General features: G+C 40.8%; 2 protein-coding genes across 4 annotated transcripts in view; both read right to left on the reverse strand.

Moving 5' to 3' along the window:
- The window catches only part of LOC110950691 (transcription factor HIVEP3), a 54,629-nt gene extending 48,359 nt beyond the window's left edge, over window positions 1-6,270 (reverse strand). For all 3 annotated transcript variants that reach the window (XM_022193434.2, XM_051956533.1, XM_051956534.1), the window contains exon 1: window positions 5,963-6,270. The gene's annotated coding sequence lies outside the window, so the exon portion shown is untranslated. The remainder of the gene's footprint in view (window positions 1-5,962) is intronic.
- A 5,767-nt stretch (window positions 6,271-12,037) lies between these two features.
- Window positions 12,038-20,769, reverse strand: serinc2l (serine incorporator 2, like). Its single transcript, XM_022193435.2, has 10 exons — window positions 20,617-20,769; window positions 19,127-19,288; window positions 18,634-18,821; window positions 18,476-18,555; window positions 18,224-18,361; window positions 17,757-17,926; window positions 16,884-16,974; window positions 15,433-15,583; window positions 14,121-14,330; window positions 12,038-13,756 (listed from the first exon to the last, which is right to left on the reverse strand). The coding sequence occupies exons 1-10, from the start codon at window positions 20,653-20,655 to the stop codon at window positions 13,618-13,620; spliced, it is 1,368 nt and encodes a 455-aa protein (XP_022049127.1). The 5' UTR covers window positions 20,656-20,769; the 3' UTR covers window positions 12,038-13,617.
- Between the last annotated feature and the right edge of the window lie 5,405 nt (window positions 20,770-26,174).

Genomic DNA, 26,174 nt, shown 5'->3' on the forward strand with positions numbered 1-26,174 from the left:
TGCCACTACAAACAGCAAACCCCTTAACATTCCACTTGGCTATCAACTGCGCCGAGGTAAGTAATGATTAACTCTTATGAAGGGAGTGTTTGAATGAGTAACCCCTTCCTTACCCGGCCGTCCACATTTATCATTACATAACCCGGGTGAACACACATGGGAGCGGGCCGAGCAGCCGCACTTACACACATAGTACAGACAGAGCTGCCTGGCAAACACTAGGAAACTCTATCTCCGTTTGAAGGGGGCAGCCAACACACTGGCCTGGGCGAGAAGCTGATCCGAGGCCCTGTTGACACTGATTGACAACTATACCCCCAACAAGCACAAATGATCCAAAAGCAGAACTAACGATCACACACGAGACCACAAAATTAGACAATAAAACCTTTTCAAAATGTATCACAACGCAACTGAAGGCCCAAAGTGGAATTATTAGGCTACTGGGGCAGTTGTGAGGGTGCCAGACTGGCACTCCTGGCCTCCATTTTGCACTGTGAGTGTGTGTGTGTGTTTGTGTATCCAAGGTCTTGTTCCTGGTTCACTCCGGTCTCCCAGCATTACAGTGCCGCTATTCTTTTCTGGTGCTTCAGAGAAAAGGATTAATGACCAGCAGCAGGGACATGAAAAGGTTGTGTCCACCAGCCACCAGGATTTTACAGCCTTGGGTGTGTGTCACTGTGTTTTTTTGTTCTTAGAACAGAATGATAACAGCGCCATCCTTCTCACTAACCTACTCTCTAAGAAAACAAAACATGATCGCACACGCCTTTTAATACTTTGTTTAATCTGTAAAGCCAACAGTCAAGCACAAGCAGAGCAGACTGCCAACTAACATCTTTTTTCGAAGGTATCACACCATCAAGGGTTCAAGCTAAACTGTCAGTCTTACTACAGAAAACCTACCCCTGATCCTTTGCTCCTGAGTAACCCTGGCTATCAAACCCTGTAATAGTGCAGTGTCTGAAGGTCTGAGCAGGAACTCCACTCGACCCCCTCGCTGCCGATGGCATTTCATGCATTTAAATCAACACGTCGCCACCTGCAAGGCTGACTCAGTGTGTGTGAGCCGTGGAAGTGGAGAGGGTACGCCAGGTGAGTGTGTGCAGGGATATAGTGTGGAAGGTGTTGAGTGTTTGTGTTCAACTGGCAAAAAATGGCCCGTTTCCATCCCGAGTGCTACTACTTGTGCCAAGGAGACACACAGCCACACACAAACACACACAAACCTGTCTGACTAACCGATGAGATCTTCAGTAATCAGTGTTCGTGCTGACAGACTTATGTTTTATTGTATCTGAGCAAACCCATTGCGCAAGCCTACCACAACAATGCCGAATACCAAAGCTTTTTTGTAATGAATTGGCGGTGATAAGTGCTATAAAAAAACATATTCTCCAGTTTTACGGATAATAGCACATTTGCCGGCTTTTAAACATTGTAATTATTCTTAACAAGCCTCTTTCTAACACTTGAGCCAAGTTACAATGGTATAAAAACATCAAAGCAATTCGTAGCTGTTATCCCAATCCATGCTGAACCCATAAATGCCAGTAATCGCAGGTATTATTCAGCGATCAAATGCCTCACGATGTCAAACAATGTTGGAAATGTGCAAGGAAATGGTGCAGCGTTCTCCTTGGGTGCCTGCTGAGCTAGCGCCTTTCCTTCAGCCAGCACCACAAGTGGTCTTGATCCAGGCCAGAGTGGAGCGCTGTAAGGCTGCCACTTTGTGCTGATTCAATAGAAATAATTGCGTATTGGCCTCTCTCCATTTATCCCCCATCACCACCGTGGTCTGACACCTTACTGTATTTTTGTGCTGCAAGTTACAGTACAGACCCAGAACTGGGGAAGGCCACTGCAGCATTACTGCTTGTTCTTTTCTTTTTTCTTTTTTGTTACCATCCACATTCCTCTGGATTGAGTCGGGGAGCTGAGTATCGATGAGGTATTGAACCTCCTCTCTCCGCTATAAAAAGTGTTTTTCAGCAACACCTGGCTTTACAGCAAACAGCTGTGTAACCACTGTGGGCTTCCTCTACATCCAGCAACACATTTCAGATGCTCACAACCCCTCACTTCCTCACAAAGTAGCAGTAAAGATGCAAAGAGTGCCATGACCAATGGTGGAGCCAGACACTTTTTATATGAGCAGTCAAACTGAAACCATTACTCACAGTGAGGTGGCACAATGTCTCATTAAAGAAATAAAATACCCTTTATTTTTGTCAGTCACTCTTATCATTTGTGTATCCAGGAAGGACAGCCACACTAGTACAAGACAACCCATATACTGTAAGATAAGCTTTTTATGGAACCCTAAAGTTGTTAAAGGTTGTAAGATAATTACAAGTAAAATGACATAAGCTAAGCAAAAGAAAGTCACTTATGTCAAAAGTGTCCTTGTTTCAATAAGGACAGCCACCTAGCTAGCTACTATTTCCATCCAGTCTTTTCTGTGTTTCTTTTAACAGTTAGAACCACTTGTTTCCAGAGCAGGTAGGTTCCATCCCTACAGTCTTTAAGCGTCTGTACAAAAGTTACACAGTCAAACCATTCTCCAGCACTGACACCACTCTGGCTGCATCTGATGGTCATTCTGCTTCAGGGGGATTAAAAAAAACCTGTTTGCATTATTTTAAACAAATCACAATCTTCTTGGGTGGTGCCAAGCCCGGGGTGCAGCAGTGGTGTCCCCTCAAAACAGTGACAGGTGGATTGTTTAGCACCCACCACAGAGGCAAGCGCTGTTATTAAAGTGACTGTTTCACTGAGAAGAAAAACAGGCAGGACTGCCTTATTGCACAATCCAAATCTTTGGCAAAACATCCCCGAGTAAAAGGGATTTTAAAATCAGTAGCATGTAGACTGTGGCAGAGCAGGAGAAAGATGCCAAAAATCACGGCCTATTGCAAACGAATACCTGCAGTCTACATCTGGTGAGTCAGACTAGTACAGGAGCTTCAACTAAATCCACAGCTAAACCTAAATCATACCGACTTTAATTAATAAAATTTGAAAATAACAGATTCTTTAATGACAGATTTAAAAAACAAATGTCCTTTTTCAGTGTCTATTTTAAGCGGCAATAATACGAAATCTTTGAAATGCGCTAAAATCAATCAGTTCAAATTCAGGTGTATGGTTACAACAGCCATAGAGAAATGGCTCAGCAAAAAGTTCTGAAATATATATAAGAAATACAGTAGTTTCTGGATGTAGCTCTAGTTCTATGAAAAGTAACAGTATGATGTAACAGTCCCTGTGTTGTTATACATGAACACGCTTTTTTTTTTTTTTATCATTTACACAAGAGTCGCCTGAAGAGTTATCCATTAGTTTTTAGTACAAAAAATGAAATATACATATTCTGTAATATGTGAAAATGTAAGAGTAGGACATTTGGGAAAATACTTCCCCTGATACAAGAATATATTATTATTATTTCTGATAAATTATGTAAACTCTCATCGAATACAGTCACATAATTGTTCACCAGCAGAAAAAAGTATAATGTAAAATAATAATAATTGTCTAACATAAAGCATTCACATTGAAAATATAGCTAGCATCATGCATTTGGTACAAGTGTACAGTGAAGATAATTAACATATTTCTGGAGTTTATTCAGTCTCATATTTAAAGCTACATTACCTCAAACAGTTATTTCCTACTACTTTCTTTATATCATTTTCTGTGCATGCATTTTTATATTATGGGTTTTGCAAATCTGTGTCACATTATTTTTCTACATTAGTGTGATTTTTAATCATGTAACTGTACCTAGCTAGTGCCTTTCTACATCTTCTAAATCAAAATTCTAAATCAAAAAGATTTGTGGGGTAAGATTCTTGAGTTTTGGGAATTATACATTTAGCTTCATAATAGCAAAGGGGTAGCCTAGCCACGCTACACCCATGTTTCTGACGGCACAAGGGTCTAGGGAAGCTCGACAGGGAGGGAGGCGGGCTAAAAGGTTGTCTATCAAATCCCTCTGCAGCAATTGGGTAGGTATACAACCAATCAACGCAGCAAATAGGCTGACGGAGTTCCGAGAGCACTGGCGGATTGTGGCTAAGTCCCATTAGCTTCCCAACCAGCGGAGCCGCGGAGCCAACTGGTATATTAAGGATTTGCCATATCCCGTCGTCATAAGTCCAAATACGTCTTTCTTCTCAATGAAACACTTAAGTGCCGTCCTTTGTTTATCTTTCAAGTTGAATTTTAGCTTCAAATCTTTAAGGGCTGTGGCCAAAGCCGAGTCGAAAGATAACTGTTTATTGTGCGCCTGTTGTTTCTGTCAGAATCGTCGCGCCTCTGTCGTCACTTCGTTACGCCCGCCTTCTGACTCTACACTTCATGGTGATTGGTCCGGCCAGTTTTAGGAGCATCCAGCCTCGAGCCTTATGGAGGGTAACTAGACCCACCCTGGCAGAGAATTAAATTCGTTGCCGTGGGTTGTCTAGCGCGGCTAGGCTAGCAAAGGGGTGTTTAATTATGATTTAATCAGCTGTGACATTTGTCCATGTAAGCCTTGTGTGTGTAGATAGATAGATAGATAGATAGATAGATAGATAGATAGATAGATAGATAGATAGATAGATAGATAGATAGATTACTGTTCAAAAGCTTAGGGTCACCCAGACAATTTCATGTTTTCTATAAAAACTCATGTGCAAACATAATTGCAAAAGGGTTTTCTAATCATCAATTAGCCTTTCAACACAATTAGCTAACACAATGCAGCATTAGAACACAGGAGTAATGGTTGCTGTATATGGACCTCTGTACCCCTATGTAGATATTCCATTAAAAATCAGCTGTTTCCACATAGAATAGTCATTCAGCACATTAACAATGTCTGGACTGTATTTCTGATTACTCTAATCTTATCTTCATTGGAAAAATGCTTTTCTTTCAAAAAATAAGGACATTACTAAGTGACCCGAAACTTTTGAACGATAGCATACATAAAAATATATGTGTGTGTCTCTCTCTCTTTCTCTCTGTTTTTTTTCTTCAAGAAAACAGAGATGGATGACAGGTTTAATTGCTGTTGTTGTTGTTGTTTTGTGGGGTGGCCAGATGTTATTAGGGGCTGTGGGCACCCTTGGATGAACTTTGGCTCTGTCCCTGACGAGATAGACAGATAGACAAATAGACAGACAGATAGACAGATAGATAGATAGACAGATAGATAGACAGATAGATAGATACCAAAAACTTCTAAACCCTCAACATGACAGTTACTCTCTGGCATCAAAGCTTGCACAGGACCTATTTTGCATAACAAGCAAGTCAAACAACAGTCTTACCGTCACTCATTGTTTCAGTTCGCGGTTATATGTCATTGTCTATGACCTGTGTGGCAGGAATTCTCTAAAATAATGACCAGCAGAGAGGGACTTGATTTGCCAAAACAAACGTGCTCTGGTCGTCTATCATATAACAGCAGATCACAAAAGCATGATGTCATCCTGCAAAAACCTGCCAAGTGTAGGTGTAGTGTAGCCCGTCACAGACAACTTCACAGGCTCCACCGGGCATCTAACACAGCCTCTAGGTGCGCAGCGTCGGTCCCCGCTGTTGCTCCCTCTTCAACTGGTCTCTGGTTGAGGGCAAACGGGGTGAATGAAGGTGCATGATGAAGCATATGCTGTCAGCTGGATATGCAGCGCCCCCGACGCTACTTCAGCTCTTCCCTGCTGCAACCTACTGTAGTTTGGAGAACACCCAGATCCTAACCCCCCCTCCCGAGCTGAGCCGACTGCTGCTGAGCTCCACTACATGCAACACATCTTCAAAATCATTCATATTTCAGCACACACACATACGCAAGCTCGATCTAGGCAACTTCAACACAAACCGAAAGAGATCTTGCGCTCAACTTCTCTCTCCCTGCCAGCCACTCCGCACACGCAAACTAGCGGGAATAACAAGGCGATCGGTTCATATTTACCGGCTTTCCACGGTGCGATTTCTGCAGCCGTTTATCCCGAAGCGAAAGGGCCACAAGTCCGCATTTCCTGGACTGTGATGCGCTGGAAAGAGGCGCTCCGTCCCCGCGTTTAGTGTGGAGCCGGAGAGGCGCTTCTTCTTCTTCTCCTTCTCCTCCTCCTCCTCCCTCTTCTTCTTCTTCTTCTTCTTCTTGCACTTCTTCTTCTTCTCGTGGTGTCAGACCGGACAGCGATGCCACACTCAGCTGATCGTCACAACAAAACAACATCTCGCCCTACGCAAGAAGGGGAAAAAAAAAAAAAAAGCCCACACCACTCCGCGGCTCCGCACCACCCCGCACGGCAGGTCCGCCGGGCGCCGCCCCTCCCGTCGGCCTCCACCAGTGGGCAGGCTCGCCGAGCGCCCCCTGCATGAATAATCATGAGCCGGAGGAGGGAGCTGATTGGCTGACTAGAAGCGAGTTTCCTGGTTAATGCCATTAATTCTAATTAGCCAGGCAATGAGACTGAGCTCTGGAGAGTAATTGTTGCGAGTCCTACACTCCTGATATGCACATTTCTTATTAATTCAGCTATTTTGTCTCCACTGCTGCACCCGAAAATAGTGCCGAGGACAAAATCTGAGGCTGCAAATCAATTAGCTTCTCCTGGATGAACTGTTTAAGGGTCACAGGAGGTTTGTTTTTTTGCTTTTTGCACCACTTGATGATTTGATGACCCTGGTTTTCCAATTTCCTAGTCCAGTTTCTGATTTTCCTGTTCACCACTGCACCCTAAAAGAGCCTAAAATAGTGCTGAGGCCACAATCTGAGGCTGCAAACCAGTTAGCTTCTCCAACATTTTTAAAAATATATTTATTGTTATTATTGCTTTCACCATTTGATGATTTGATGACCCTAATTTCCTCATTTCCTCATTCCCAAGGGTGCTTGAGTTAAGCAGTGGTGAGAGTTGGGTATCATAAAGGTCACTGAGGTAGGCAGACCTCACTACAGTGCACCTCGAGATCAAATAGTGCTCTAAAGGGCAACGACATCAGAGCAGACAGTTGGAAGCTTCACTCAGCATCATGGTGCACAAGCTTCACACAGAGGAATGACGCCGTACATCCTGCTGCACATCTTATTATGGCTTTTTATGATTCACAAAAACCCACATTAAGATGTGTAGCAGAGGAGAAACTGATGCAGAAGAAGTCGCATCTCATCGTCTCTGCACTGGAGCGTACAGTGAGTCTTCCTCTTTTGTGCCTCATATTTTCAGAACTGCTTGTGCATCAGCATCCAGCACTCCCAAACTCTTTGTTCTCGCTGTTGAGAGGAGCGCTGCAGCAAAGAGGAAAGGGAAGGAGAGGGAAGGAAAAAGTGCGAGGGGAGGGGAGGGGAGGGGAGAGGAGAGGTGGTAGGAAAAGAGGAGAGGATCGAAAGAGCAAAGAGGGACAGTGGGAGGACGTGAGAGACAGAGCAGGAGATGGTGAAAGAAGTGCAGGGACATGCTGTGGTGTGAGCGCTCCGTACTGCTACAATATGACTCTGACAGGCTTATGTAACCAGACTGGCCTGGCATTTGGCTCACAGCAGACGCCGGCTGCACTGAGTGTTATATAACTGCATTAGCTGCTCCTCTGAGCTGAGCGAGAGCATGCGCACAGGAGAGCTCTGCACACTCGTACAAACACTCAGACTTCCAGACTTTCAGACTTTCAGACTTCCAAGCGTCAGGATGGAGCGGCTGCTTTGCACTGCAGCCCAGAGAGAGAGAGAGAGAGAGAGAAACCAAGAAAAAGAGTCCAGAGGAAGTTCATCAGAGCTGATATGTTCGTGATCTACTGACTGGAGAGAAACTGCACAGTCAGTCTGTCAGGCGTCTTCCCATCATCCAGCAACAGGTTTCCCATCCCGAAAAGCCTAATTGGGGCTTAATGTTGGGTAAATGTTTCCAGTGCACATGCAGTATGCCAGCAGGGTCCAAACTCAATTAGCTCCCCCGCATGCAGAATATAATTTAATGGGTCTGGATTCCACTCTTAAAACCCAATTACACTTCAGACGGGCATTTCCAGTCATTCTGTCAAAGAGATGGTCAGGGATGCTCAGTCCTCTCACAAAATCTGCATCAGCATCAGCAGCAGGTGCACTACTTCATGTATTCTAAAGCAAAAGTGAAATATTGTGTGCTTCTCTGCAGAGAATTTGACAAGCGAATGCAAAATGCAGCCAAACGCTGACATTTCCGAGCTAATGTGGGAAAATGGAAGTGCAGATTAAGGTCAGGGCTAACACTGCAAGTGATAACCATTGTCTCAGTCAATCTGCAATTAAAAATCCCAGGATGCCTAACCAAGCATGGCTGCAGAGCTGCGCTAAGTGGCTCATAATCAGCACTTTACAGCGTCTGATCTCTTATTAGAGCGACAAATTGCATCTGATGATAACAGAGGAAATGAAGGTGGGATTTATGACACTGGAGCCAATGGCCAAAGACGGAGAGTGTCTTAAATCTATCCTAGGAGGGGGAAAAAACGGTTCACATTTGTACACCTGATGATAACAGAGGGAAATAAAAGTGCGATTTATGGCGCTTAGCTAATTTGTTCTCCGATGCTGCTGGCTGTGTTACATTTCAGACGGGACTAATGGAAGGAGAGTGTAGTGCAAGGAGTTCTTTAGCCTCACAAAACTACGCCTGGTACTTTTATACTGTAAATGTCACTAAAAGAGGAGAAAGTTTCCAATAGATGAGGTGGCTTTTGAAGAGGAAACAATAGATCAGGAGGTAGATGCTGCTGGTCTGGTTCTGTTGGAAGAGTGACATCATATCTATCAGTTTGGCTGTGAGTTTACTCCAAACGTCTGTGCATTCGGTGATTGCACAAGACTCGACAGGCACCCTCTTCCGTGCGTCTGAGCCGTGACGTGAAATCATGTGTTAGGATAGTGTTCAGTGAACTGCTGCAAAAAGCCAAAAGAGGACTTCTACTCTGCAAAGCACTCATGCAATGTGCAGTGTTCCAGCATCACGACAAGTCAAGTGCAGAAGCATGAACATTTACACATATTATATCCATTGCTCTGGTTTTTTGCTCAGTTTGCATTAGTGCTTGCCTTCAGTAATGCCCTTTGTATCTGGTGCATTGTTGCTGTATTTTCCCCGTTTATTTTTCTCATATGTGGATATATTGTGCAATTCTACTGCAGTGTCAACACCATATGCAGAGGTTGAAAAAACAGGAACATTTAGTAAACAAAATATCATTTTCACAGCGTTTAGCCTCTTGCTGGATCTAGACTTTGCTGGTGCAGCTGTGTAATGCTGCTATTTTATTGTTTTGCTCATATTTAGAGCCCGAACACGAAAAGGCCCTTTGTATCTGTATTATTGTTACTCCGCCAAAGAATGCGGTGGAGTTATGTGACGATCGGCGTACATTTGTCTGTCTGTGTGCAACATTACTCAAAAACGGATTAATGGTTTTGGATGAAATTTTCAGGGAAGGTCAGAAATGACACAAGAACCACTTGATTAGATTTTGGCAGTGATGCGGCGTATACTGCAGATCCACAGTTTTGTTAAAGATTTTTGGATCATTGTGAGATAGTGGCATGGCGTCACTGTAACTATGACAACAAGTGAGTACTACATCAACTGTCTGCTGACAATCACACGATTGTGAGCCTAGTATAAATCCACAGCTGTGTGAACTAAACGGTACTTATCCGTTGGAAATCAGAGAATGACTGATCAGAGAGTGCTGCACTTTCTGAGTGCTTTTCTTATTATTATTTGCATCCCAAAGGAATCACAGTTTTGAATCACTAAAGTTGCTTAAAAATGAATTAAAGTTTGCCCAATTATTTTTTTTAACCATTTTTATTGTCTATGGTGCCTTGGTATGGATATGTCAAAATGGCTCAATGGCGCCACCCTGCAAAACTGCAACATTAACTTTCATGTATGTACTCAATTTTGAAGGCACATGCTTCATGTCCAGATGACCACACTTTGGGTCAATCTTCCAGTCATTTGCAACTGTTCTAATCTAACAAATTCTTCCTGCAGATTAATCGTAGTAGATTAAGATTTCGTCAGTATCATCTCACAACCTTTGTCATGCAAAGTTAGCAAAATTGGCACTCTTTGTTAAGCGCGGTTGTGGTAGACATGCAGATAAATTTTCATGTTTCACCATGAAAACTTGAGTAGTTGTGAGTACAATAAACATTGTTCAATGTGACCAAAACTTCACATATATGATGAGTCCCAGCCTATTGGGGTACAGTCAACCTACTGGACATCTAAAGTCCACTTAATGTGACAAACACATGATGTACAGCAACATAATGTGTGTTTGTTGTGTGTTCTCTATAACTCACAATACTCAATAAATCATGATATAAAAACTTCTTTGTTCCTGCGGTAAGTGTGTAGTTGGGCAGCATCCCATCAGCACCCCAACGAGAACAAAGGCCTCTCACATCTTAAATTTAGTTTATAAATCAGCATTTTAAACACGGTTCACCTTCTGCAAATGCTTTTCTTTACTCTCATAGTTGTTTTTATGGTTTCACAGTTATGTGCTGTTATTTAGAGTAAAAAGCCTTTTTTTAAGAACAATGTCCGTTTTCTTTTAAAATATATATTGAGTATCAAAACAACAGGTACACAAGAACTATGGTAATATGAACAAATACAGAGTTTAAGCAAATTGTAACAAACTGCCTTTTTTGTAAGAAGCTGAAGTACCATGGGACCCATGGGTAATCTTACATGGGTTACTATGATCATTACAAAATCAGTAGCTTTTCAAACTTGCACACTTTATTCTGTAATGTTGCTCTTACTGCACCATAAATGTTAGATAGAACATACATAAAGATTGACTTTTTCCAAATAGTTTGATTATTGACAATAGAAACACAAATTAATTACCAGAAGTTGTAATTTTTCAAACAATTCCAAATCACTGATCACGGGGATTAGCATACAGTAGCACAAAAGTAGTACAAAAAGTATAAACTAATTGACCACCCACCTCTTGTGAGTTTGCATGTGTATATTCACATAAAAAAACACACAAAACCTTGTACTGTCAAAATATGACATCATCCATCCATCCATTCTCTATACACCGCTTTACCTCAAATGAAATCTTTGGATTTCTTTAGACCAATAAAATAATTCCATGCTATTTAAAGACAACCTAGGCAGTTATCCAAGAAAAGAAATGAAAACTGTCTCTATTTAGTGGTGAGGAAGGGAATTGATGTGACATAAAATGAGTCTCACAACTAAACCATGACACAATCCATCACTTCGGGGTAGTAATGGATAGGCTGAACGAGGGGTGGTGTTGTGGGAGGGCAGAAGTCCACGGGAGGTAGAGTGTCCTGAACATTTCCACACAGCGCCAACTGGATGGAGTGACTAGCAGCCAAAACCAACATGTCCTGTCTACCAGCCAGGCAAAAAGGAAATAACTCAGCAGACGCTGAAAGCACTGGCACACACACTGCTTTGTCTGTGTAGCAGCTGAGAGGACAGGTCACGCGCATTTATGGCCTTCAGTTACAGTGAGGAAAAAGGTGCAAAACACAGCCAGAGATATAACCTTTTACAGTATAAACTACAAATCAGGCACTTCCTGTTTAGCTTTGGACCTCTGGTACAGCAAGATAACCAGGGAGCAGATAGCAAAAGGTTAAGAAATCATGGTATAGTATGTGTCACAAAAAAGCAGAAGGGAGGAAAAATCAATGCATCAACAATAATGCTTTACCAAGAGAAGGAAACACACTGTAATGAGTCTACTAGCTCCTCAATCCTCAGCTCGAGTGATCCATGACTTCAATCTATGAGGTGATATACAGAAATAAAAATCAGCGCTATCACATTACCTGTCCCATTACAGATAAGAAAATGTTATGTGCAATTTAAAAAACCCACAGGACATGTAAATCACCCTAAATGCTCACCAATGAAGTGCCTTGCCAATTATTGTATGTCAATGCTCAACCATCATCAAACTTGAAGAAAAGAGGCGCATCTCTCACGTCCACTGAGGCTCCATCACGACAAAGTGAGAGAAAGTTTTCATCATTTATTAAAAACTGAGTTTATACATTAATTACAATATTTATTTATGTCATAGGCCAATGCCCTGTGGCATGCAATGACTGATTCACCACAATGTAAGGCAAGGCAGAATAAGCACATCAGCATTAGTGTTAAATTCTTCATGAAACGCAAAACTACAAAAAGGCACTTAATAGTGTTGTGAAATGACATGTTAGGATCTAACACTGGCAATTTAGCCTAAATAATCGTTATAGGGATAAAATGTACAGACAATGTTTAAAAAAAAAACTGAAGATTTAAATTCATCACAAACTCCATTCACAATACTCATATCCAGCCACAGAAACAGGATGTCTGATTCATGTCACTTTGAAAACAACAAAACGTAAAAAGGATAACATTTTCAGGATTGTACCAAAAAAATATTTTTCTCACAAGTGCAAAATATACTGATCGTACTTTAACTTAATCCATTTATATTGAAATTGAGGTAACTACTATATAATGCATAAGTACTGTACCACCATTACAACCATTAAATCACGATGAAAGTCAATACCATTTAACAGCAATTTATCATTTCTGAAATGCAATATTGTTTTGTACACTGCAACATTTAAAATCCCTTGTTTTCCTTCTCACTCTGCATCCTTCTAGAAATAATGGCATTTTTTTTAAGAACACAGGTAGTGTGGAGTTTATGCTGCCAACTCTTGAACCGTACCGCTGCAGATTGCATGATGCTGACTGCTATGGATCAATACGTCTCCCTGCTGCAAACACACTGCTATGCCGGTAAAGATTGTTGCCCGTGGCTGTCCAAGGCCAAACAAAGTCAGACATGGATAAGTTTAGCACCAGAGTTAAATTACCTTAGGTTTAAGTAGACAAGGAAGAGCTGAGATTAGACTGGCTGTCTACTAGGACTCTCTGAATCGAGGTGCAATGACGTAGTTGTGCATACAGCTTAGCAGCAACAGGGAAGCCCTGTTAAGATCTGTAGGGTGTGACATGTTAAGTCTTATCTTGCTCTCACACTCACTGCGCTCTGGGGCTCCCGAGTGGGGCTCTCCTCGTCGCCCCCAGCAGTAAAGGAGTCCAGCTAATCAGGGGTATTCCAGACCTGGCCGATCAGAGAAGTCTGCTCTGAGAGGCCTTCAAAAGGGAATCTGCAAGTGAAGCATCTGAGGTATTGAGAAAGTGCCTTGTTGCAGAGTCTTGTTGATAGTGCACGAACTAAAATCCAGCACAAAGATATTGAAGCTCACACAATCACACCACAGATGGTCGGAGGTAACCTATCAATGTGAGTCACTGCTAAATAAAGTAACTTATTATGGCGAAAATCATCATCAGCCAGGCTAAGAAAATCTGTACTGATTGTTACACTCAGTAAAACAAGCTGAGAGGAGGAAAACAACACAAACACAAAACCAACAGAGGCAATTATTTGAGAAAGGAATAAAAAGAAACTCATATCTTCACAATATCCTTTCGAGTGTCTTTTGTAGCATCCTTCAAACTGTGTGATACACCAGGCAAGAGCAAAAGAAAACAATCGAATACAAAAGACAAGGCGTGCTCAATTGAAATCCCTGTCAGGGAAGATAAGAGGAGCGATGAGGGTCCAGAGGTAGAGTCCGAGGCCCAGCCAGCCGGAGCTCATCTTCACCCACACAGCTGGCATGCTGCTCTGCATGGCCTGGGTGGTGGTGTCTGGTCTGAGGGAGGACACAGAGGGAAAAGTTCAATTTAGCTGACCGACCACATGCACTGAAATTCATCTAAACTTCAGCTGAGGTGCAGGAATGGTTAGAAAATGCACTGTGGTGGTCCGAGCAGAGGTAGCGTGTAGAAGTAGTGTGCCCTCTGGTGGCTGCACTGGAGGCTTGACTAAAAACAACACATCTAGCCATCTCATGAGCATCAAACAGACCGGCTGAATTCTTTGTCGTTTTTGGTTTATAGCTCAAAAGTTAAAGGATGGGAATTAATTAGTAACGATCTCACGCGTTCCCTAAACGTGTGAATGTTTATATGGCTTTTTCACAACCTTTTCCACATTTGCTGGCAACAAATACTTACTGATACCAGTTGGTAAGAGTCATCATGATATACAAGGAGGCCAAGCAGAGGTGGAAGTGGAAGAAGGAGTAGCTGTAAGTGACTCCGTCCTCTTCATTGTCGACGGCTCTGCGAATGCCGTCCTCTCCCACCACGTCCTCTCCACCCGACCCTCCACCCTCCTCTGTCTGCATCAGCTTGTTTACCTGGGTGTTACTGGATGATCGGATACTAGAGGAGAGACAGAAAGGGTCAGCTTAACCCAAGTTAAAACAGAACAGGGAAGTTCTCGATGTACATTTAGGTCACTAACATCAATTCAATGCATATGCTTTATGCCTGAAAAACTCAATGAATTCAGGAAACACTGTGCGCATCCAAGCTGTTCCACAATGCTATTTCTAATTTCCCTTACCAGGAACCTTGCTAAAAAGCTAAGGTACTGTGAGAAAAGTGGCATTATGACTTAAATTCTGTGCAAACAAAGGCAAATTATTGCACTTTCTGTTTTCCATACAAAAACTCCAATCAGGGTTCATACACATTTTATCCAACTAATTTCCATGACTTTCCAATGACTTTTCCATGACTTGGTAGCAAGTTTCCATGGCAATATTTGACCTCTAAAGCATGAATTTATGCATGAAATATTGGAATAAAACTATTTTAAAAAATTAATAATAATACTGCAGTGGAAATGTCAAAAAAAATTGATCTAATGACAATCATGTTTTAATGCAAAATAAATATTTGTTTAAACTAACACTGATATACCAGTTAACATAATGATAAACTTTTCAATATTAAATATCTATTGATCAATTTAAAAAAATCAACAGCACAGACTGTTACTATTAAATGTTATCATAAAGTGAGAAAAAAATCATGACTTTTCCAAAACATTTGGGGTGAATTCACTTTTCCAAAACTTTTCCAGGCCTGGAAAATGACATTTTCACATTCCATGACTTTTCCAGGTTTTTTCAAAACGTACGAACCTTGTCCAATTGACGGCAAAAACCTGATTTCTGTAGCACAGGGATGGGCTGCTCATCCAGCGTGATGAATTCAGTTGCCCTTTGTGATCTTTTTGGCCTTGTTGCTGTCTGAAGGAAATTTCTTTCTCCTTTTAAAATATCCCCAAGTGTGTGTTACTTCGGAGGAGTCTTTGCCTGATTCACCAAAGTAAGCTCTGTTTTCTGATCAGTGTTTACTTTTGAGTTGCCAAATCAAACTGGTTTTATTGAATGCAGCTCTGTTACTACCACCTCGCAAAATGCTCGCATCCCTAGAGTACGCAACGTTTTTATGCGTCTGTCATGGCTAAATTTACCTGGCATAGAGGGTACAGAAGAGGAAGATGACCAAACCAACGATGCCCTGAGCGTCCCACCACTGCACCTGTCCTGGGTTGCTGTCCCCAGATGGCTCAGTATTGCTGACGTTTGACACCAGACTCAACAGGCTGGGGTTACACTTACGATCTAGACACAGTGTATACACACACAACATTAGAAATTTCACACACTTAATTAGGGCTGGCCCGAATAGTGGTTTCTGGCCTCCGAATATTCGGGCCCTATTAAAGACGAATATCCGGATATTCGTTCCGCCCAGTATCGTCCGACCGGGGGGCGGGTTCGGCCGCGGCACCGGAGACGGCGGAGACGGCCCGAATAGTCGGATCCGTTCATCTGGTCTCCCAGGTCCACATTTTGCCCTCGTTTAGTCTTTACTTAAACTGAAGAATTCCCAAACACCGGTCTTCAACATCTTGTCTTGTGTTTATGCAACGAAGTGAAGCGTGGCTTCAGAGTCGGCAGCCACCCGGCCATTCAGGTGGTGTTTACAAACACGAATGGAGGAGCCGAAATGAGCCAAAGAACACGGCAGGATGAGCCGCGAATATTCGGATACCAAAATTAATATCCGGATAGTGCCGTAGCGAACGAATATTCGGATATTCGGGTCCAGCCCTACACTTACCGTAATAAAATATTAACCATTTAAAGGGGACACATTATTAAGCAGTGAGCCTATTTGCGCTTGACATAAACATAACTCTCCAAAAGGATATGAATTCTGAATTTTTTAATCTAAATTATGACACTAATGATGTCACAAACACCTCAGAAGCCAGTAAAAAGGTGTTTTTTGCAATGATAATGTACTAACAAAATGCAAATGTTTTCCATTAAATATGTATCATTTTCCCTGACATTGAAATTAATGTGAAAACTCTGGTTTCCTTTAACAGGGTGTCATCCAACAACATTAAAACATCTATTCTATATTACTGGTGTGTACTAACTGATCTTTTGTATTGGTATGCTTTGCATAGCCAAAATATGCAGCTGGTGACTACAGCTGCAGTGTAAGCAGCGTTCCACAAACACTGAAACTTGATTCTCAGAAATGACAAGGATGATTAGCATCTCTTCAAAGAAAAGTGAAATCCAATTCTATGAGGGCATTTCAGACACATTTTCACTGTTGTGTGTGTGAAGATGGATCATAGACACCTATGCGTACACAAAACGAAACATATGATCACCTACTCTGGAAAGGCAGATTACTCAAGGTGAACCAAGGAAGGTGTGCTACCTATTAGCAAAAAGCAGCTCCTTGTTTCTACAGCGGGCCAGAAAAACTCACCTCTATGCTCAAAATGCCGCAGCACAGAAACACCAAGTACATACAACACAGTAACAGTGAGCATAATCGTAAGTGAACATGCAACCAAAGGCTATAGAAGAGCATACAATGAGGAATCCAGAGACTCACTTGGATTGTTGGTCATTGCAGACCAAGTGACATACATGGTGTAGAGAGAGATGAGAGAAGCCTGAAGCAGACCGGAGTGAGGCTGAGCTTCCTGTGATTCACAGAACAAACACGCATTAATATAATTGGCCAAAATATGACAACAGCAAAGTCCAAACTAATGTTAAGCATTCATAAAGCAGGGGAGAAGCATGTTTTCAAGTGGGTGAAATAACAGCACTGCCTGGAAATAAAACTTTACCCAAAATAAGGTCAAGGCCAAGATAGATGTAATTGTGTTGGTTCCTGTAAAGAATGTGGTGCAATGGCATGTGGCTGTCCAATGCAGTGTGTACTTCGTCACAGTGTGGTGATTATGCTTTGGTTTTTTGACCACAACAGGGTCGCTCCCCACCCGACCCAATATGCAGATCTGGCTTACAAGAAATTCAAATTCTAGGGTCTCCATTTTGACTTGTTTAGATAACAGGAGTTTACAAACATTGCAGAAGCACTGGGCACTTGAATCGCTGCAAAAGAAGACAACTTTAACGGGGATCACAGACAAATATTATTATATTATAAATATTAATATTATTTATATTGACAGTGTTGGAACTGGTTTTACTCTTTTTTTAACCTTAACCCTTGTCGTGTTTTCTCAAATCTCACTATAAACACTGAAAGACCAAAACAGAATAAAAAGGATAGTTTTCTGTTACTGTATGTCCCACTAATATTACAGCATGAAGAAAAACACAAATCATTAGCATCACCTGCGTTGCGTTTTTGTCGATATTGATCGATCCCAATGTGCGCTGGACTTTACAGGCTTAAACTCTTACCAATGCTGAAATATATCAACCAACATTTCCAGACATTCCCACATTTTACCTGTATCTTTGGTAGGATGGAGACAACAGAGATGATGATGCAGAAGATAAGGTTGAGGCTGATGAACACCTTATGTTCCGTGCAGTCGTCCGGCTGTGTGTAGTGAATGTAGAAAAGCACCACAGCAGTGATCGCCAGTGCGTACTGGAGGACAGTGAAAGACAGCAGCCCTGGAAAGACAGGTAATAGAGGTATTGTAAAAATCAGGTACCGACTTGGACAGCAGAGAAAGCCTTTTGAATGCGAGAAATTTGGTCGACAATTCTCACTATCAATCACATGAATAAAATTCACCGTGAATTGTCATCTAAAAAAAAAAATTGTTGCTCACACAGCATACGACAAAAACACACACACCTGACATCCCTAGCTATGACAATATCATGCCTGCTAATATTATAAAAATTCAAACCCGTATCAAATATGTGGATTAAAATGAAACACCTGCTTTTAAGTCACTGCTTTACCTGCAAACCAGCATTTGTTGTCCGTATTTTCAGCGTTTTCCACCCAGATCTTATTCCATGAGTGAGCAAAGTCGATGAGGAGAATAAGCTGGATTATAATGAAGATGAAGGACCCCACGACTCCGAAGTAAAACCACACTATGAAGTGCAAAGACAAAACACTCTTCTGATACCGCAGAATGGGAATAGAACTGCCTAAGTTACGACTCAATATACACAGTACGTTGATTGTTGTTGTAAACATGACGGTACCTGTATGAAATGTTCCATTGGGGATGAAAAAAGCTCCGACTGTAATCCCAACCAGAATCAGAAATTTAAAGAACCAGAACCTGGAAAACAAATATTTACAAATCCATCACTGGTACAGACAGATAAAAGCAGCATTTGCAAATCAGTCAAATTCTTACCCATTTTGAACAGCTGCACGGGGGTCTTTGCTGCTACGGACACGGATCATGATGGCAGAGAACAGGAAGAAGAAGCAGGCCATGGCAAAGCACATACGATACACTGACTTGTAGCCCACAATGACATCACAGTTGAACTGGTTTTCAATCCCAGGTATAGTAGTTCCTCCCTGGCAAAATCCTGGGATCTATAAAACAGAAGAGAGTTGCACAAAACAAATTTACAGTTAAGCTCACATACTAAGTACTTAGCACAGAACACATGTAACAAAGAAAATATTTCTCTACAAATATTAAATTAAGTGACTGCAGTAAAAGCATCCTGCAACACATTTTAGCCATTTCTCATGCTAAAAACTGTGCAACAAATCCAAATAGAAAATAAAACAGCACAACAAAGACATACTGTTGTTCACGGAGTCTTGCTTAATCTTCCAAAAGCAAGTCATACTTGCATATTGTAATGTGATAGCATTAAGAAAACTGATCTCACCTTGCGGAGGTGCGTTTCCATGCCCGGAAGGATCATGATGACAGACACCATGGTCCCCAGCAGCAAAAAGAAGGAGAAAACCAGCCGAGTGATTGTGGAGTTATTGGAGGAGGGACAGCAGCCACACAAAAGACATGGTGCTGAGCCACACAGACAAGAGGCCTGCGAGTGATGAAGAGGGAGGAAAAGCAGAAGAAAGGAGAAAAAAAACAGAAACTATTAAACCTTTGGGCAAAAGAGAGCTTTAAAAATTAGGGTTGAAAAAATGTTAAATATGAACGGTCATTGTTTAAATTCAATCACCATGAAAAAAAAAGTCTAAAAATGATTTTCAATATAATCTATATAAGAAAACAAGCCAGTCACTGTATGTCTGAACAATATGATTTGTAGCCTCAGTGTTATTCAATTAGTTGTCAATAATCACCAACAGTTTCAGCAGATGATGAGTTGGTTGGATAAAAAACATTTTCTTATTCCCACTTCCTAAATGTGAATATTTTCTCGATTCCTTCCTTCTTCATGACAATAAACTATCAATCTAATCTCTAAGTATATTTCGGTCGTGAACAAAAAACAACAACAAACACTTCATTATAATTTTATGGACCAAAACACTCTAATATTTACTATGCAGATTAATATGCAATAAACAATCTTGCCCTTTGTGATATTTCCCTTGGTCATACTCCCATGTCAAACAATTTGTTTGACTATTCTTCAGGAAATAGTCATAATGTCAATCAGAAACAGGTGTGTATGTGAGAAAGTCCCCTCCATCTGTACCACAGGAAATGCTGGGCTGGTAAATGATTAAACATGATAATTAGTTGACAATATAGGTCGCGTGGTTATCACACACATCTCCGACCTAGATTCATAAAGCTACTGTATGCACCAACACGGCAATGGCTAACCCAGTTTGTCCCAAAAACGTAAAGAAAAACTGTCTTCCTTGTTGTTATGAAATCTGCATTTACTCAACACAGAGAAAGACAGACTCCCCCTTAACTCAATGACTTGGCTGCTCTGTTTAAACCGTTTGAACGAACGTTACTTCTGCTTTATTGGCCTGACCAGCAGCTGCTGCGTTAAAAAGACTAACCAAAATATGTATGAATAAAAACAACTCCGTAGCTTTAACGAGGCTTTTTAACGTTGCCAGCAGTGGGTTCATGTTTCTTACGTTGCGTAAATGGCCTGTTCTGTTCTGACATTTCCTCACTCATTATTTATTCTGTTGACAACCTAGCTTACCACGCTACCTTCCTGGAAATTCAGCAACAGCGACATGTGTGCTTTGTGTAGCTAGAATCATATATTAACTTACTAAATAGCTGGTTATGATCAGAGGTTTACGTTACCTGTCACGTAGTTAACACTTAACTGACACCAATTCCTACTTTAATCGTTCGTTTAGCCCAACGTTAATGATCAAACATATTCCGTTTACATAAAAGATAATATCGCTACAGGTGTGCGATACTTACACAGCTTGCTAAAGAACACAAAGCCAGACAAGCCCCCATTTTGGCATTAAAAAGAAGAAATTGATGGTTGAATGCCGACGCCTTTCCTTTCGTCAAGCGCTACCCAAACACAAACAGTCGGAAGTTGTACCTTCTTCTTCTTCTTCTGGTGAAATTGCAGCAGATTCGAAGCAGCACGAGCGTAGTGCTGCTCCCAACAGCTCACTTGTAGAACTCCACTGACAAGTTAAATCCATGGACAGCGAGTACCTTCACCAGCAGCCACCTTATCTAGATAGATAGATAGATAGATAGATAGATAGATAGATAGATAGATAGATAGATAGATAGATAGATAGATAGATAGATTATTAATTCTGAGGGAAATTCAAGTATTCAGCAGCTTACAAACAACAAAAAGGTCAGTAACAAGATAAACATTAACGTTAAAGGTTAGTATGTACTCTAAAATATATGCTCTACTATTCTATAAACCCCCCTACCCCCAAAAAATTTTTAAAAGAAATTTTTAAGTAAATATATGGCAAATTCACAACAAGGATGAACAGTTTTCTGATTCAGATAACTGCACTTTTTGCACTTATCTATCCGAGAGTTAGGATGTGGAGATAGACGTCTTTCTCATGTCTGTACAGTAAATATGAATCTACAGTCAGCAGCTTGTAAACTTAGCTTTGCATAAAGACTGGAAGGCAGGAAGACAGCTTGCCTGGATTCTGTCCAAAAGTCTGTAACTTCTTATTTACTGCAGACATGAGGAGGTACTGTGTGTGTTATAGTGTAGACACGAACCAGGTGTCACGATGATGACTCTGATACCGGTGAACGCCAGATCAGATAGAGAGAGTCAGTGCTGCCTTTAAAAACAGAAAAAGCTGCTTGTCTGAACGAGTGAGAGAAAAATGGAAAGAAATAAAGCTGAATGATGGCGCAACTGTTTAGTTTTGCCTTTTATTGTTGTGCGTGTTTTAATAAACTAGCCATAATATTTAGCCAAATATCAGAATTGCTGTATATATATGTTTGACCCAGAAAATTTTGTCACATTTCCAAACTATCTCTAATAAATAAATGGAAGAACCAAAATCTATGATTTTTTTTTTTTTTTTTTTTTACATTTTTGTTTACAAAGACACATGTTTCAAAGATTCCATCACATAATTGGGAGTTGTAGGAGTCATTGGAGACTCAAGACTGTGATGATATGCATGGTCTTTACTAGTGTATGGAAATTTGGAAATACCACTAATAAATGCTGATCTCATGGCATAAGACACAACATGTGACATAAGAGTACAACAGGTTGGGTAGAGAATGATGGAGTCGGTCCATTTAAGCAGCAAAAGTTTATAATTAATCTCATACTGAACAGTTAGTGACTGCACAGTGGTGTAGTGGTTAGCACTTTTGCCTTGCAGCAAGAAGGTCTCTGGTTCAAGTCCCGGCCTGGGCCAGGGATCTTTCTGCATGGAGTTTGCATGTTCTCCCTAAGCATGCGTGGGTTTTCTCTGGGCACTCCGGCTTCCTCCCACAGTCCAAAAATATGCTGAGGTTAATTGGCTATTCTAAATTGTCCATAGGTGTGAATGTGAGTGTGCTTGTTTGTCTATACATATATATGTAGCCTTGCGACAGACTGGCGACATGTCCTGGGTGTCCCCTGCCTTCGCCCCAGTCAGCTGGGATAGGCTCCAGCACCCCCCGCGACCCTAGTGAGGATAAAGCGGTGTATAGAGAATGGATGGATGAACAGTTAGTCATGTTGGAGTGCCATTATCCTATATATAAAATGCTCCTGAAGTAGAACTGTTTTAGTTTTTTTGTTTAAGTGGAAGTATGTTTAACTACTTCTGAGGTTGGTTGTGTAGGGCAGGGTGTGGAGTAGCCAGATTTTAGATCTTTGTCCCATCTTGGTTCCACCCCTGTTGGGTTAGTCCAGAGATTTCTTTTAGCATAGACATTTTTTCCACCACCACAACTCCTGCATCTAAAGCTCTCATGCAAGTAGAGGAACAATAGCACGTCATTGTGTGTCTAATGAGCTGTATTGTGGCACTGTCTAATTATGCCAATCCAAAATAGTTTGCAGAGTGGAATGGATAACAAGACAGTGAATGTAGGGGCTTTGAAACCCACCATCTGTCCGCTCCCTCAGGATCTCATGAGCTCAGTGTCTGTTGCTGAAAACTACATGAATAGGAAGTGAGAGGCTGTCAGGTGCTCATAGAAGCCTCTTCAAAGTCCCTGCTGTTGGTAGTTCACCAGCACAGTGGGGAGCCAATGGTGACTTTGTTATTAATAGTTCTTCTAATATCTAACCTGGAACAAGGAACAATGAGAAAAACTCAATAAAGTCTCATGTGTGAGTTTAGAGAATTGATGGACAAAGTAAAATGAACAAATCTGGACCTTTGTCAGTTCAGCAAACACCGAAAGAAAAATAACAGAGATATGTCATCAAGTTTATGGCTGAAAATAAACCCACAAGGCAAATATCAATTTTTAATAAATGCAATATCCAATGCACAATGTGAATCCTTTGGCCTTGCACAGATCTTAATGCTGGCAATTACTGCTTGTAACATGCACATGCATCAAATTAACTGCTTTTTTGTGAAATTCTGCAAAGTATACAACTGTATCATAACATAAATGTTTAAATGCTTTAAATTGCTGCTTATGTGAATAACACACTTTCATTTTTTTGTAAAGTTAATTCTTATATCCAACACTAGGTTGCAGCATTTAACCAACATTTTAAAATACTGTCACCTCATTTAATGAGCTCATATAATCGACTGTCCTACATTTCAACAGATTAATCAACAGTCACTAATAATTTTACAGCAGGGTGGGTTTAAGACGCTTTCCTCACACAGTTTTTTGTGTACACACATTTATGATATAATCAAATCTATCTGATTATATATGGATTTTAACCACAATCATGATCACGCATTGATAAATGGAGGGAGTTCATGAACAGGAAGCAGTCTTGAAGCAATCAAATGACTACAAAAAAACATTTCTGGAAATTTAGCCAAAAATTTCTATCTATCTATCAACTGTTCTTTAAAAATGCGGACGTAGGGCATGACTTTCATCTCAAAACATAACATTATAGCATTCTTTCCACAACAAAAAGAATTACTACAAGTGTTGCTGGCATTGAGTACTAGAATCCAAATGCACTCAAGTTGAAGGCTTTTATTTTTGCCTGTCAAAAATGATCTTGCCAACAAATGCCTGCAGATGACAACAGATGGAAAACCACAAGGGTCTAGGCTCTGGAGCAATCTAGTTCAAGTTTCAATTTGGGAACAATACCACAGAAAACCAATATTTTACACAGGTTTTTCTAAGGTCTGTTTTCCCAGATAGGCCATTTGGGGACTCCCACATACATAAGATCAAACAAAGATTATATATATACTTTTTTATTATATATTTTAAATTTTTAAAAATTATGTAATGAAATTAAAATTTTACGTGTAATGATTTTAAGAGCTAGCAGGTGTCAGTGTGGAGCGACACAGCAGGGGCCGCAGCGCCTCACGGGGCCTCACATTATTTAACATAGCTAATCAAGAAGTACATCATGAGGTGAATACTTTTAGTGGATTATATGAAAGTTGACAACATTAAGCAAATCCTCCATTCATATTGTGATGTTGTTAGGATTTTTTTTATCTCACAAAGGTACTAATAACTGAACACTGAAACTGATACTACATATGAGTGTTATAATATTGATAATAATAACCATTTAATGTGCAATGAATCCATGAGTTGTGCTTGACCTTTAGAGATGGAGCTAAGCACTAACTCAAAGCTCTGATGGACACAGACAGGTCAGGCTAGAAAGCTACAGCCGCTTATAAAAAACAAATGCTTCTCCTTCTCCACATGCACACACACTAACAAAGATAGACTTTTGGCCTTGATACACAGCACAGTCCTACTTTCTGATAATGTAACAATTCATTTCACTGAAACTGCTAACTCAAGGTTGTTTAAGGGAGAAATCCATAAAAATCCTCCATATGAGATACCATGAATGGCTGCATCACATCTCAGCTAACAATGGAATAATACTAACTGGTAGAAAGCGGCAAAAAGTTTGGAGGAGGGTTCTTTTTACAGGGTGCAGCTCATGGGATGAATCGTATGCCAAGAGATATGGACATATCTGCGCACCAACTAATGGGAGAACTAAGCCTAAACCACGGTTTATCCCCACCTTTAGCCAATCACATTTCAATATTTGAATTAGATGTTTATATCTATGACCTATCACATAATACTAGACTGAATAAAATGTTGTGTTTATTTTTGATTTTACCCTTTTCTGGGAGGCCGTTCCAAACAGAAAAGGTTCTTGTACAAGATTCTTTTGGGACACTGATATTTAGAAAATAAACAGCTTAACTGGAGAGAAGTGGTTTGTCTTCTATCTCAAAAATCGAACACATTCAGCAATATAAATTGGTACTGGGAATATGAGACCATGACTGGTAGTAGTGTGGGATAGCATCTTGACATGTGTATGCATTCTGGTTGTGGTCAGCCTATTCAGGACAAAGTCCAGACCTGTTATTTGGCCCCAGTCCATCCCTGATATGAGGCGCCTTAGGTGAGATGCCACAGTTTTGTAGCTAGTTTCTTGGTGCTCTCACAGAGGAGCTGATTTAGCTGCAGCTGCAAAATGGTTTGCATCAATCAGACCACAAGAATCTCAAGAACTTTCTAAAGATATGCTACATGAGTACCCACTTAAACACGGCGGTTGTGTAGGTTCCATAGAGTAGCTGTGTTCTTACTTTATTAGGATCAATGAAGACTGGCAGGTTGTTTGCAGGACCAAGATGAATACAACGAAGATTGTCTGTTGATTTATCTATCCAATGCATCTTTTTTTGCAATTCTGTTCTGGACATAATGCTTGTACTGGCAGATGTGTGTGTGTGTGTTCAGGACCTTGTAAGATTCTGGCATGTTATCTGAGCCGAGGTCAGAGAGAACTAACAAACCATGAAGGAAAAGATATACGAGCAGCTGCCAGTGATGGCTGCAGCTCGTGTTGCTGCAGATCTCTTATCCGCAGGGCAGCATGTAACATCCTATATATGAATACGATTAGCTGTAGAGGCTTCAGGAGGAAACTGGAAATACAGAAATGTAATTCAAAATCTCTAAATAATTGTATTTTATCAGTGCGTTGAACAGTTGATACGTCTAATGTTTTGCGTAACCATGGGATTACATCAGCCCGGTACACCTAATCTGTGCAAACTGCTTGGATAAAAACAAAACTCTGTGCCTGATGTTACTATGGAACAAGAGCGTGAAATGCAAACTGATTTGTGAAGCTATTTAATTCTGCACTTTCTCCAAAAATGTATTCTAAAAATGTGCATGCACTTTGTTGAAATGCTATTTGGATATTAATGCCATGAGAATATACTTTAAAAAAGCATTATATGTGTTGTTGTTGCTGTTTCTTACATATTTGTCTATTTGGCTGCAAATGAAATTGCTCGTATGGGGTCTCAATAATA

Source organism: Acanthochromis polyacanthus, chromosome 12, assembly GCF_021347895.1.
Source record: "Acanthochromis polyacanthus isolate Apoly-LR-REF ecotype Palm Island chromosome 12, KAUST_Apoly_ChrSc, whole genome shotgun sequence".
Classification (NCBI taxonomy): domain Eukaryota; kingdom Metazoa; phylum Chordata; class Actinopteri; family Pomacentridae; genus Acanthochromis; species Acanthochromis polyacanthus.